Below are 13,513 nucleotides of genomic sequence, written 5' to 3' on the forward strand. Positions count from 1 at the left end.
TTTTCAAAGACTGTTGCAAAAACTGACGTGTTGGTCATGAATGGACTGACTCTTTTGAAAAACAGTAGCCTGTAACCTTGCTCCTGTAAGAATAAAGTAGTGCTACTTCACACCCTGAATGCACAGAAAAATAAAGGAAAAACAGGAAAGGGATGGCTGTGAGCCAGGAAAATGGTTAGCCATATGGCATAGGCCTGAGGTTATTGATATCATCCAGGTGAGCAGGTGGAGTGGGCCCTTGGGTTCCTTGGCATTCTGTTTGCAGGGAGATGTAGAGTTTAATGGTGGTGTCACAAAGAAGAAAAGTGCTGCCTTTAAAGCAGTGGTCGCCAACCTTTCGAACCTCACAGACCACTAAACTCACAATTTTTGAATCCCATGGACTACTAACATGGTTTTAACATGCCTTATACACACAATGCTCTGGCTCTCTGCGCCTCTCCCCCTGGATCACACTGCTGCCTTATACACACAAAGCTCATGGACCATCATCCGGTTGGCGACCGATGCTTTAAAGGATGCCAATCCTAAGAGAGGGGGGGCTGCTATTGGTGACTGCATTTTGAAAATGCTCATTGACTGGCTTTTAGGTAGATTGTAGGCTGTTCTAAGGCACTGTAAAAGTGTGCAGAATAGCAAAGTCAGAAAAATTAGAAGCCTTATATGCATAATTGTTCTAGGTCAGTCATTCAGAATATTGTAGCAAGGTATTCCGCCCAGTGAACAGTAGCAAACAATAAGAATTAACCTAGTGTACAGGAAATGCCATCCCATCTTTGCAAAAAAAAAAAAAAATTCAGAAGCTGGCTTGATATCATGAAGATGTTTTGTTTGGTAAATGGAGATTGGAAGCTATTTTAATATGTATAACCGTAGCGATTCTTGTATTTTTGGTGCTAGTAAAATAAAAAAACTTTGTCCCCCAAGCAAATGTTGCCCGGCAAAAAATTCTGGGAGAGTGATGACTCCAACAAGGATGGACCAAAAGGCATTTTTCTGGGGGATCAGTGGAGAGAGAGTGCATGGGGGGCATCTGGTAAGTTAAATATAACTTTGTTGCTGATTTATGGTCTTGCTGCTATGTGCATAAAGTGTGCTGCCACCAGTATTTTAGAAATGATTTGCTATTTTGTTCAGAGTATAATGTGGTAACTTGGTAGTTTGAGTAAAGAACAACCTGTTGCATTTTCAGTGGTAGTGAAGAGCCAGACATCTGGGTTCAGTTCAAGCAGGGTTCAGCAAACATTATGAAAGTTCGGGTGCCGAATCCGAACCCTGCTGGAAGTTAATTGGAACTAAATGTTTAAAAAAAAAAAAAAAAAAATGGCCATTCTAGGCCAGTCTTTTTCAACCAGAGGGTGCCCCCTGGGTTCTTCAGGGACGCCTTGACAAAATGCCTAAATTGCCCAAAAATTTTGTACAAGCCAGCGGGTGGATCAAACTGCATTGTTGTTTTACCCCCCTCCTTTCTGTCAGTACTAAGGTGCCGGCTGCATGGGGGAGCGAAAACGAGGAAGAAGAAATGGTGGAATACTAGTCAGTAGCAGTGTGCAAAAGTTTATTTGGCTTGAAAGAATAAATTGCCTCTAATTTTGGGTGTCTTGCGTGTGTGGCTATTGCTGCAATATGCTTAACTATTTGTTTAGTTTTATACATATTTGAATGGGGTGCTTTAACAATGTGTAGAAATTTAAAGGGTGCCTTGACTGAAAAAAGGTTGAAAAACACTGTTCTAGGCTAAAAGTCAAGTGATTGTCAAACAAGGATTGGTATGACCCCATGAAATTCTATAATAGATCCGTCCTGCAACATGTCAGAGATGAGTGTCCGCCAATGCATATATGACCTTAATGACTGCTTCAGTGGGCCTCTGACATTGTGACTTGGATCCTCATCCCCTGATGACCTTGTTGACGGTTCATGTACATCGTGGGACTTTTTTTATTTATTTATTTTTTGTAAATGAGTTTGGGTACTATATACTACTCTATTCACATGGGGGGCTGGTATCTGGGGGTACCCTTATTATTTCTGATAAAGACCATTGACAACAGACCCCCACAACCACTGGGCCATAAATGTGGGGAAGAGATTACCTCCCCCCTTTTCCTGGTCTGTGTATGCAAGCTGTGTTCCGATAAGGGTCGTGCGTGCATGTGTTCGTGTTGTTGGTTGGGGGGGGGGAGTCTTGCATAGAATAAAAATAGCTGCAGGGGTACCCCCAATATTTATACCAGGTCCTTCAGGTCTGTTATGAATTTTAATGGGGACCTCAGGCGCAAAAAAAAAAAAACAGTTCCTCCTCCCTTCCCCACATTCATATGGAAATTAAAGGGGAACCCTATGCATAAAATAGATAGCGTGAGGTTCCACCCCAGACCTGAAAGGGGAGGGGTGAGCATACACTCCCTCCTGGCAAAGCACCTTTTCCCCATGTTCCTACCTTTGTTTATGTTCGTAAGGATTTCTTGCCATGTAAGTGAATGAACTGAGTAATGTTAGCAACCTTTGACAGCAGGAACGTCCTTCCTTGGTAGTAAATTAAATGTGACCATGGAGACTAGATAAGTCTCCTAATGCAACCATTTTTAGCAATCTAAAACCTGCCTTCTACATCCCTAGGCAGTTAAAATAGCATTGCCTGATCATTGTTTTCCCTTAGATTTGCACATGTCAGGATTGTCTGTGTAGATCGCTCCTTTGTCTTCCAATGCCCAAACGGCACCACAGTTGGGTTTAGGAGAGTGTAAGAGAGCCAGAATATTTAATGTATAACGCCAGCTTTGAAAGAAATATTTATTTCATTTTTCTAATGCATTCATTTTTTCCTTTTTTCTAGATCATTCAGTCTCCCAGCCTATCATGGTCCAGAGGAGGCCTGGTCAAGGATTTCATGTTGGCAGTGAAGTTAACTCTGTGCTCTCCCCTCGTTCTGAAAGTGGAGGCTTGGGAGTCAGTATGGTGGAGTACGTCCTCAGCTCCTCTCCTGGAGACAACTGCATGAGAAAAGGAGGATTTGTAAGTGCCTCTCCCTTAATACAAACAAGGGGGGGAGCCCTTCGATTGCCAAGATATAGAAAAATGCAGGTAAAAATAAAGATGGCTGCAGGGATGCACAGTCAGTCTTGAACATTGTTAGTTCGCCCTTTAGGTTGTGAGTTTGACTGTGTGAAAGCCATATTGTGTTAACATAAAAACTTCTGAGCTCCCATTATAAACACTATATTTTTTTGCTGAAATATTGCTAGTGCTCCAGAACTAAAAATTAGTAATTATATTTTATAGTAGCAACATTTTTGGTCTTGCCAGTTTTTTTTCTGGATGTCACATTTATGGTTTCTGATGCCATATTAATTAGGAATTTTTTTTCTCAAGGTTTATGATCGCCCAAATGTCAGCTACAAAACTATTGAAGGCTTAGAAAATGTGTAGTTTGAACATAAGTTGCGAGACAGTTTTGGGTTGAACCTCTGTGGTTGTTTTAATCTGTTTTAAAAAAAGTTTGATCTTTTAGGGCCCTCGTGATTCCGAAGGAGAAGAAAATGACAAAGTGGATAAAAAAAGCAAAGGAGTCTATGAAGGGGATAAATTAGGAGACCTGAAGGAGGAAGGTGACCCTATGGATAAGGCTAATGGGATGCCAGTCCAGAACGGGATTGATGTTGATGTAAAGGATTTTAGGTATGAACCTCAATTATTTTTTACTAAATTTGTATGATTTTTGAAAGAATAAAAGCTGTGTTTTTTTTTTTTTCTTGAATATTTTTTTCATGTTTTCTACTGTGCTGTAATCCATGCTGTACGTGTGATATTACTGCTGCCACTGATTTTTGTAACTTTCAAGTGTGTGTTACATGCGTTTTCTGCCCATAGATTTATGTAACCCTGTTTAGAAACCCACAGTACTTAAAGCTAGGTTGGTATCTGTGTGGGTGGTTCCCACTTCGCCTCTGTACCTGTTCCCGCAGCCACAACCACCTGCACAGAAAAAAGCGTTGGATGCATGTGGGTGCCATTAATCCTAATGGCACGCCGCATGCACTGGAAATTGCACCCGCACTGGGAATCAAACTGCATTTGTGGTTCATGTGCGGGCTGCAGGAACCTTTTCCCTCTGTTTCAGGAGGCCAGGCAGCCCATTCAGATAAATGTTGATCTAAGCCGGCAACTCGTGGACCCCAATGTTGAAAATCTTTATTGACTGCACAAGTACATTCAGGAAAACAATGCTAACATGTTTCGGCTGCTGTGGCCTTACTCATAGCATGGTAGGGGTAAGGCCACAGCTGCTGAAAAGCGTTGGCTACACAAGTACATTCAGTAAAACAATGCTAACGCTTTTCAGCAGCTGTGGCCTTACTCCTACCATGCTATGAGTAAGGCCACAGCAGCCGAAACATGTTAGCATTGTTTTCCTGGATGTACTTGTGTTAGCCAATAAAAATTTTCAACTGAGTCCACCCAGTTGCCAGCATATGTCTATCAATGTTAAAAGTATTAAGGGACTGCACATCCCAGCCACGATCATTGGTTTTCAGCCTTGAATCGCATCACCAGCAGTATTGTATTCAGTGAATCTACATTTAAATTAATGGGCTGCCATGCCTGCTCAAAGCGCTTCTCACAGAGCTGCATATGTGTGTGAACCTAGCCTAACACAAACTTGCTTTTTTTTTTTTTTTTTTTTTTTTTTTGCTTAGGGCTCTGATTTAATCTGCCACAATCCCTGTTAATGTTTTGTTCAACAGCACATCCTCTGACAATGTTGGATTGTTTTGAGTTTCAGCTTTGTGTTATTGTTTTGAGTTTTATTAGCCGTTTGTGTTATTGAGCAGTTATAAATAATAAAGGGCCAGCTCAGTATTATGTATATTGATTAACTGGGGAAAAAAGGGCATTTGGACACTTGTCTAGATTAATCATTGTGTTACCCTGAGATACTGAAGGCAAAAAAAAAGCGCTTGAATGTACTCTATAAAGAGCCTCTGTATGTGACTTTTTTTTTTTTTTTGAGGCCTATGTGGACAAATTGAGGAATCACGGCCAGCACAAGACTGATTTTGTCAGAATACATGTAAACACTGGAGCAGCCTGTGGTGTTAGAATGGAGTTGGCAAATGGCAGCCTCCCTGTTTCCATCATGATAGGGTTCCCATAAAGTGATACTAAAAACACACACTTTAATTTACATCGTCCCTTCTATTTGTGTATGGATGGTGGCACTGTAATTTAAAAAAAAAACCTAAGTACCTTTTTCCTAATCGAAATCCTATACAGCTACCACATGACCCAAATTTTTCCCAGCCTGTCTGCAGGAAACATAAGCAGGAGTAGCTTATAGTCCTCTGCTGCTAGTCACATGTTCAAAATAATAAAAAAACATTTATTGTCACTCTGTTTTCCAGAGCCTATTAATAAACATTTTACAGTGGCATACAAATATATATTTGAAATCAATTAGTTTTTGGCAAAACCATGGCATTGGTGGATTTCTGCCAGTCACAGGTTGTGTCTCGGACACAGCACATCACAGATCAGGACATGGGCGATGTGATTGGCCCTGCCGATCAAGTGAGGGCTCCTCCAGCCTGTGTCTAAGGCCTCATATACACAGACGTTTTAAAAAACAGGCTGTAAAGCTAGTAACCATGCCTGGAAAAAAAAAGCAGCGTTAAAAACGCGATTTTATTAGCGTTTTGATTTGGCGTCAATGTGCGTTTATAGTCGTTTGTAAGCGTTAAAGCTAAGGCTTGTTGTTTTTTTAAGTAACACATCCCTCTGCTATTTTCCCACTCCCAAATTACCCATATAAACATTTTTACAGCTTAAAAACGCTGACGCTAAAAAAACGCCGGTATAGCGCTAATGCTCGTTTTTTAGCTTTTTTCGGCATCAAAACAGCTCTAGCGCTGGAGCCTCAGAACGCGCTGGTTTTGTTTTTGTTTTTTTTTGGAGCTTAAAAACAACCATGCCTGTTACAGCTCAAAAACGCCATGGTGTGTATGAGCCCATTGAATAACATGGAGTGGCATTCTTAAGCAGCAGAAAAAGCTAAAAAAAAAAAACGGTGTTATAACGTCCGTGTGTATGAAGCCTTAGATTAATGGTGGCTTCACCTCCCTCCTAATCTAAATGTAATATCCTGCCTCCATTGTGTGTTAGCTGGTTAGTGGGCATGGAGGAGGGAGCTGTCATTTACCACTGTATACGTACACATGTGTGACTCTATAGTCTCATGGGCTGCTCAGATATGATAGGGAGAAAATGATCAGCATAGAAACTCACGGAAAACTGAGCATGTGCAGAATTGCTACTACAGCTGCAAAATCCCTAGCTGAATTGGGGACATGAAGGTGGAGATGGAGAACAGCAGGATCAACCAGGTTTTTTTGCAGGATACAGGAAACCTCATAGTGACTGAATAGGTATATACAGCATTTGTTTATATATATATATATATATTTTTTTTTTTTATGTGGGTTTAGGGACACTTTAATGGAAATATTTTCTACATGGCTTAAAAATGAACGTGTTTTTATATTTTAGTAACTGTGTTTTCCTTTCAGCCGTACCCCAGGTAACTGCCAGAACTCTGCAAGTGAGGTGGATCTTCTTGGACCAAGTCAGAATGGCTCTGAGGGACTTGCTCAATTGACCAACAGCAATGGAGCAAAGCCAGTGGAGGACTTCGGTGGCATGGAGTCTCAAAGTGTTCAGCTGGATCCCATGGAGCATGTTGGCATGGAACCTCTACAATTTGACTACCAGGGCAACCAAGTTCAAGTTGATTCAGGAGCTACCACAGTTGGCCTCTTTGATTATAATTCTCAACAGCAGGTACATCTAGTGTGCATTAACCACCTAAAGACCATTTACTGTGGCAGGTCGGCTGTATTGAGTGAAATCACGTATCTGTACGTTATTACGTACAATAGCCACTGGGGGCGCGTGCGCGCCGCCGGAGGTGTGACCACACCCTGATTGGACACAAGGGATGCCAATCAGCGAGTCTAGCAGACCCAGTGTCCGCTGGCCACCCGCGATCATTCCCCAGAGAGGCAGACCGGCGATCTGCCCATTTGAACAAGGCAGATCGCCATTCAGACAGGGAGGCTGATGGAGATCTTGTGTTCCTGCTAAGCAGGAACACCAATCTGTCTTTATCCAGTCAGAGCAATCCCCACACAGTTAGCAAGCACCCCTTAGGGAGACACTTAACCCTTTGATCTTCCCTGATGTTAACCCCTTCCCTGCCAGTGTCATTAGTACAGTAACAGTGCATATTTTTTTGCATTGATCACTATATTGGTGTCAGTGGTTCCCAAAAAAGTGTCAGGTGTCCGATTTTGTCTACAGCAATGTCGCAGTCCCACTAAAAATAGCAGCAATTACTAGTAAAAAAAAGAATAATATATAAATTCCATAAAAATATCTCATAGTTTGTAGATGCTAAAGTTTGTGCAAACCAATCAATATACGTTTATTGGGAATTTTTTTTCACCAAATTGATTAAGAAACTAGATTTTTTTCTTCATTTTTTAATTTATTTTTTGGATATGTTTTATAGCAGAAAGTAAATTTTTTTTTTTTTTTTTTTTTTTTTCCAAAATTGTCGCTCCCTTATTTTTTCGTTTATAGCACAAAAAATAAAATGCAGAGATGATCAAGTACCACCAAAAGAAAGCTCTATTTGTGAGGATAAAAAGGACATCAATTTTATTTGGGTACAACGTCGCACGATGGCGCAATTGTCCGTTACGCAAGTAACGCAATGCCATATTGCAAAAAAATGGCCTGGTCATTAAGGGGGTAAAACCTTCCGGGGCTGTGGTTAACCACTTGAGCCCCGGACCATTATGCTGCCTAAGGACCAGAGGTCTTTTTCCAATTTGGCACTGCGTCGCTTTAACTGCTAATTGCGCGGTCATGCAATGCTGTACCCAAACGAAATTTGCGTCCTTTTCTTCCCATAAATAGAGCTTTCTTTTGATGGTATTTGATCACCTCTGCAGTTTTTATTTTTTGCGCTATAAACGGAAAAAGACCGAAAATTTTGAAAAAAAATGATATTTTCTACTTTTTGTTATAAAAAAAATCCAATAAACTAAATTTTAGTCATACATTTAGGCCAAAATGTATTCGGCCACATGTCTTTGGTAAAAAAAAATGTCAATAAGCATATATTTATTGGTTTGCGCAAAAGTTATAGCGTCTACAAACTAGGGTACATTTTCTGTAATTTACACAGCTTTTAGTTTATGACTGCCTATGTCATTTCTTGAGGTGCTAAAATGGCAGGGCAGTACAAAACCCCCCCAAATGACCCCATTTTGGAAAGTAGACACCCCAAGGAAATTGCTGAGAGGCATGTTGAACCCATTGAATATTTATTTTTTTTGTCCCAAGTGATTGAATAATGACAAAAAAAAAAAAAAAAAATATTTACAAAAAGTTGTCACTAAATGATATATTGCTCACACAGGCCATGGGCATATGTGGAATTGCACCCCAAAATACATTTAGCTGCTTCTCCTGAGTATGGGGATACCACATGTGTGGGACTTTTTGGGAGCTTAGCCGCGTACGGGGCCCCGAAAACCAAGCACCGCCTTCAGGATTTCTAAGGGTGTAAAGTTTTGATTTCACTCTTCACTGCCTATCACAGTTTCGGAGGCCATGGAATGCCCAGGTGGCACAAAACCCCCCCAAATGACCCCATTTTGGAAAGTAGACACCCCAAGCTATTTGCTGAGAGGCATGGTGAGTATTTTGCAGCTCTCATTTGTTTTTGAAAATGAAGAAAGACAAGAAAAAACTTTTTTTTTTTTCTTTTTTCAATTTTCAAAACTTTGTGACAAAAAGTGAGGTCTGCAAAATACTCACTATACCTCTCAGCAAATAGCTTGGGGTGTCTACTTTCCAAAATGGGGTCATTTGGGGGGGTTTTGTGCCACCTGGGCTTTCCATGGCCTCCGAAACTGTGATAGGCAGTGAAGAGTGAAATCAAAAATTCACGCCCTTAGAAAGCCTGAAGGCGGTGCTTGGTTTTCAGGGTCCCGTACGCGGCTAGGCTCCCAAAAAGTCTCACACATGTGGTATCCCCGTACTCAGGAGAAGCAGCAGAATGTATTTTGGGGTGTAATTTCACATATTCCCATGGCATGTTTGAGCAATATATCATTTAGTGACAACTTTGTGCAAAAAAAAAAAAATTTGTCTCTTTCCCGCAACTTGTGTCGCAATATAAAATATTCCATGGACTCGACATGCCTCTCAGCAAATAGCTTGGGGTGTCTACTTTCCAAAATGGGGTCATTTGGGGGGGTTTTGAACTGTCCTGGCATTTTATGCACAACATTTAGAAGCTTATGTCACACATCACTCACTCTTCTAACCACTTGAAGACAAAGCCCTTTCTGACACTTTTTGTTTACATGAAAAAGATATTTTTTTTTCCAAAAAAATTACTTTGAACCCCCAAATATTATATATTTTTTTTTAAAGCAAATGCCCTACAGATTTAAATGGTGGGTGTTTCATTTTTTTTTTTCACACAGTATTTGCGCAGCGATTTTTCAAACGCATTTTTTGGGGAAAAAACTCACTTTTTTAAATTTTAATGCACTAAAACACACTATATTGCCCAAATGTTTGATGAAATAAAAAAGATGATCTTAGGCCGAATACATGGATACCAAACATGACATGCTTTAAAATTGCGCACAAACGTGCAGTGGCAACAAAATAAATACATTTTTAAAAGCCTTTAAAAGCCTTTACAGGTTACCACTTTAGATTTACAGAGGAGGTCTACTGCAAAAATTACTGCCCTCGATCTAACCTTCGCGGCGATACCTCACATGCATGGTGCAATTGCTGTTTACGTTTGACGACAGACCGCCGCTTGCGTTCGCCTTAGCGCGAGAGCAGGGGGCGACAGGGGTGCTTTTTTTTTTTTTTTTTTTCTTTATTATTTTTTTGCTTTTTTATCTTATTTTTAAACTGTTCCTTTCATTTTTTTTTTTTTTTTTTTTTTTTTTTTTTTTTTTAAATCATTTTTATTGTTATCTCGGGGAATGTAAATATCCCCTATGATAGCAATAGGTAGTGACAGGTACTCTTTTTTGAAAAAATTGGGGTCTATTAGACCCTAGATCTCTCCTCCTGCCCTCAAAGCATCTGATGACACCAAGATCGGTGTGATAAAATGCTTCCCCAATTTCCCAATGGCGCTATTTACATCTGGCGAAATCTAAGTCATAAAATGCTCGTAGCTTCCGGTTTCTTAGGCCATAGAGATGTTTGGAGCCACTCTGGTCTCTGATCAGCTCTATGGTCAGCTGGCTGAATCACCGGCTGCATTCTCAGGTTCCCTGTTGAGACAGGAGAGCCAGAGAAAAACACGGAAGACGGTGGGGGGGGGGGGGGCATTCCCTCCCACGGCTTGTAAAAGCAGTCTAGAGGCTAATTAGCCGCTAGGATTGCTTTTACATGAAAGCCGACCGCTGGCTGAAAAGAATGATACCAAGATGATACCTAAACCTGCAGGCATCATTCTGGTATAACCATTCAAAGTCGTGAATGGCGTACCTGAAGACAAAAAAATGGTTAACAATAAAGCACAGTAAACGGTAAAGTATAAATAATTACATACCTGAAAAACAAACATGATAAAACATAATAACAATAAAACATTGCAGAATAGAATACAGTAAAAAAGAGCAGAACAAGAGAGAGAGAATAGAGAGAGAGAGAACAATAAAACGACAACTATTTTTTTTTATTTTATATATATATATTTTTTTTTTTTTTACACTTTTTTTGTAACTAACTTTTATAACGGTAACCGGTTCCAGGTTCGGGTCTCTCAAAATGCGATGGCATCTTGGGAGACCCTGTGAAAGTGTGCCTAGTCTGTGCAATGCTGTACCCTACGCTAATACTCAACTAGTGAATGGTAGCGTTCAAAACATTCACCAATGCAAAGACCAGGATTGTCAGGACAGGAGGGACAATAATAGCGGGTGTCACGCCTATATCCGCGCTTGCTGCAGACACAACATCTTTTTTGGGAGGCGTTGGGTAGGGGTACTCGGGAGGACATAAAGAAAATGCCTCTCATGCAGCCGACTGCATTTGGTTGGGGATGTGAATGGGGGAAGTACGGGTGCTGCAGAAGTGGTGGGTTCCCAATTAGGATTGGCGAATGCAGCAGGAAGGGCACTATGGGCACGACGGGCCTGTGTTTGTCTTTTTGGTGGCAGCGGGACACTACTTGGGCTTGCCACCTCACCAGCTTGAACTGCACTTATGGGACTCGCCACGTCACCAAGTGTTACTGCAGTGCTGGTTTGACTATGACCGGGGTGTACTAGGCCGCTGGCGCTTGCCAGTTCAATAAAAAGCTACCAAAAAAACTGTTAGCGATCGCAGGGATCAGGCCTGACTCTGCGAACGCTGCAGTTTAGTTTAGTGTTTTGTAAGTGACAGTGATCGATCGATACTGCACTTGGGTGGGCTGGGCCGGGCGGAGGGGCAAAATGCAGGTGCTAGCAGGTATCTGGGCTGATCCCGCTAACACTGCGTTTTTGGGAACCCTAAACTGCTGGGGACGCTAGTATAGATCTGATCGGATCAGATATTGATCCGTTCAGATACTATACCACTAAGGGAGGCGTATGCTGCATGCGTGGGTGTTAGCGGTACTGGCGCTAATCTGACGCTGCTTGGGGCTGGTGCTTGCCAGTTCACCAAAATACTACCAAAAAAACTGTTAGCGATTGCAGTGATCAGGCCTGACTCTGCGAACGCTGCAGTTATGCATTTAGTGTTTTGTAAGTGTCAGTGATCGATCGATACTGCACTTGGGTGGGCTGGGCCGGGCGGAGGGGCAAAACGCAGGTGCTAGCAGGTATCTGGGCTAATCCCACTAACACTGCGTTTTTGGGAACCCTAAACTGCTGGGGATGCCAGTATAGATCTGATCAGATCAGATCAGATATTGATCAGTTCAGATACTATACCACTAAGGGAGGTGTACGGTGCGTGCGTGGGTGTTAGCGCTACTGGCACTAACCTGACGCTGCCTGGGGCTGGTGCTTGCCAGTTCACCAAAACGCTACCAAAAAAACTGTTAGCGATCGCAGGGATCAGGCCTGACTCTGCGAACGCTGTAGTTATGCGTTTAGTGTTTTGTAAGTGACAGTGATCGATCGATACTGCACTTGGGTGGGCTGAGCTGGGCCGGGCGGAGGGGCAAAACGCAGGTGCTAGCAGGTATCTGGGCTGATCCCGCTAACACTGTGTTTTTGGGAACCCTAAACTGCTGGGGACGCTAGTATAGATCTGATCGGATCAGATATTGATCCGTACAGATACTATACCACTAAGGGAGGCGTATGCTGCGTGCGTGGGTGTTAGCGGTACTGGCGCTAATCTGACGCTGCCTGGGGCGACGCATATCACCGCCGGGCGATCAGGGGGCTAAACCTTTATTCGGTAATAAACGGCGGGTGCCCTCACACTAAAAAAAATAAACAAACTAACCAGCGTCACCCGTAACACTTATACGGTGATCAGTGGTGAAAGGGTTAACTAGGGGGCCATCAAGGGGTTAAAACATTTATTAGATAGTATATGGGGGTCCCTGTCGCTATAAAACGCTGACGGTGAACCTAAATATTTACCTCCCTAACTAGCGTCACCAGCAACACTAATACAGCGATCAGAAAAATGATCGCTTAGCGACACTGGTGACAGGGGGTGATCAAGGGGTTAAAACTTTATTGGGGGGGGGGTTAGGGGGGTATCCTAGACCTAAAGGGGGGTAATATTCACTGTCCCAACACTGTAACTGTCACAAACTGACACCAATGCAGTAATCAGAAAAAAAAAAAAAAACTGCTGGTGTCAGTTTGTGACAGGGAGGGGGGGGGGATCGGGGGGGGGGGATCGGGGTGTTTTGTGTGCCTGGCATGTTCTACTGTGTTGTGTAGTGTTGGTGCACTCACAGTGATGTCTTCTCTCCTCGGCGCTGCAACGGAATACCGAGCCGAGGAGAGATGACATAATTTCCTTTGCTGCTGTTTAGCATACAGCAGCAAAGGAAGTTATCTGATTGGCCGGCGGCGATCGCGAGGGGGGGGCCACGAACGGATGGCCTCCCCCTCACCTCCGATCGCCGTGGGACCAAAGACGACCGCCTCGGGCACCGGGGGGGGGGGGTCCGATCGGACCCCCCACCCGCGGAAGGCAAATCACGTATATATACGTGATTTTGCCTGTCCGTGCCACCTTGCCGACGTAAATCGGCGTGAGGCGGTCGTCAAGTGGTTAAATTGTACAGTTGTTTTCCTGCTTTTGTATGTATGATATTATGTTCAATACTTTTTTTTTTTTTTTTTTTGCTACAGTTGTTTCAGAGACCGAATGCTCTTGCAGTACAGCAACTGACAGCAGCCCAGCAGCAACAGTACGCATTAGCAGCAGCGCACCAACCGCACATAGGTAAGGT

General features: G+C 42.5%; 1 protein-coding gene across 7 annotated transcripts in view; it reads left to right on the top strand.

Annotated features, from left to right (window-relative positions):
• The window catches only part of PUM1 (pumilio RNA binding family member 1), a 118,266-nt gene that overhangs the window by 43,005 nt on the left and 61,748 nt on the right, over positions 1–13,513 (top strand). For 5 of the 7 annotated variants that reach the window (XM_073616244.1, XM_073616245.1, XM_073616242.1 and 2 more), the window contains 5 exons: positions 928–1,036; positions 2,840–3,087; positions 3,515–3,681; positions 6,567–6,837; positions 13,413–13,506. In XM_073616244.1, coding sequence (XP_073472345.1) covers positions 928–1,036; positions 2,840–3,087; positions 3,515–3,681; positions 6,567–6,837; positions 13,413–13,506 — 889 coding nt within the window. The remainder of the gene's footprint in view (positions 1–927; positions 1,037–2,839; positions 3,088–3,514; positions 3,682–6,566; positions 6,838–13,412; positions 13,507–13,513) is intronic. The other 2 variants (XM_073616243.1, XM_073616246.1) reach the window with 1 other exon arrangement.

This window comes from Aquarana catesbeiana, linkage group LG02, assembly GCF_042186555.1.
Source record: "Aquarana catesbeiana isolate 2022-GZ linkage group LG02, ASM4218655v1, whole genome shotgun sequence".
Lineage (NCBI taxonomy): Eukaryota > Metazoa > Chordata > Amphibia > Anura > Ranidae > Aquarana > Aquarana catesbeiana.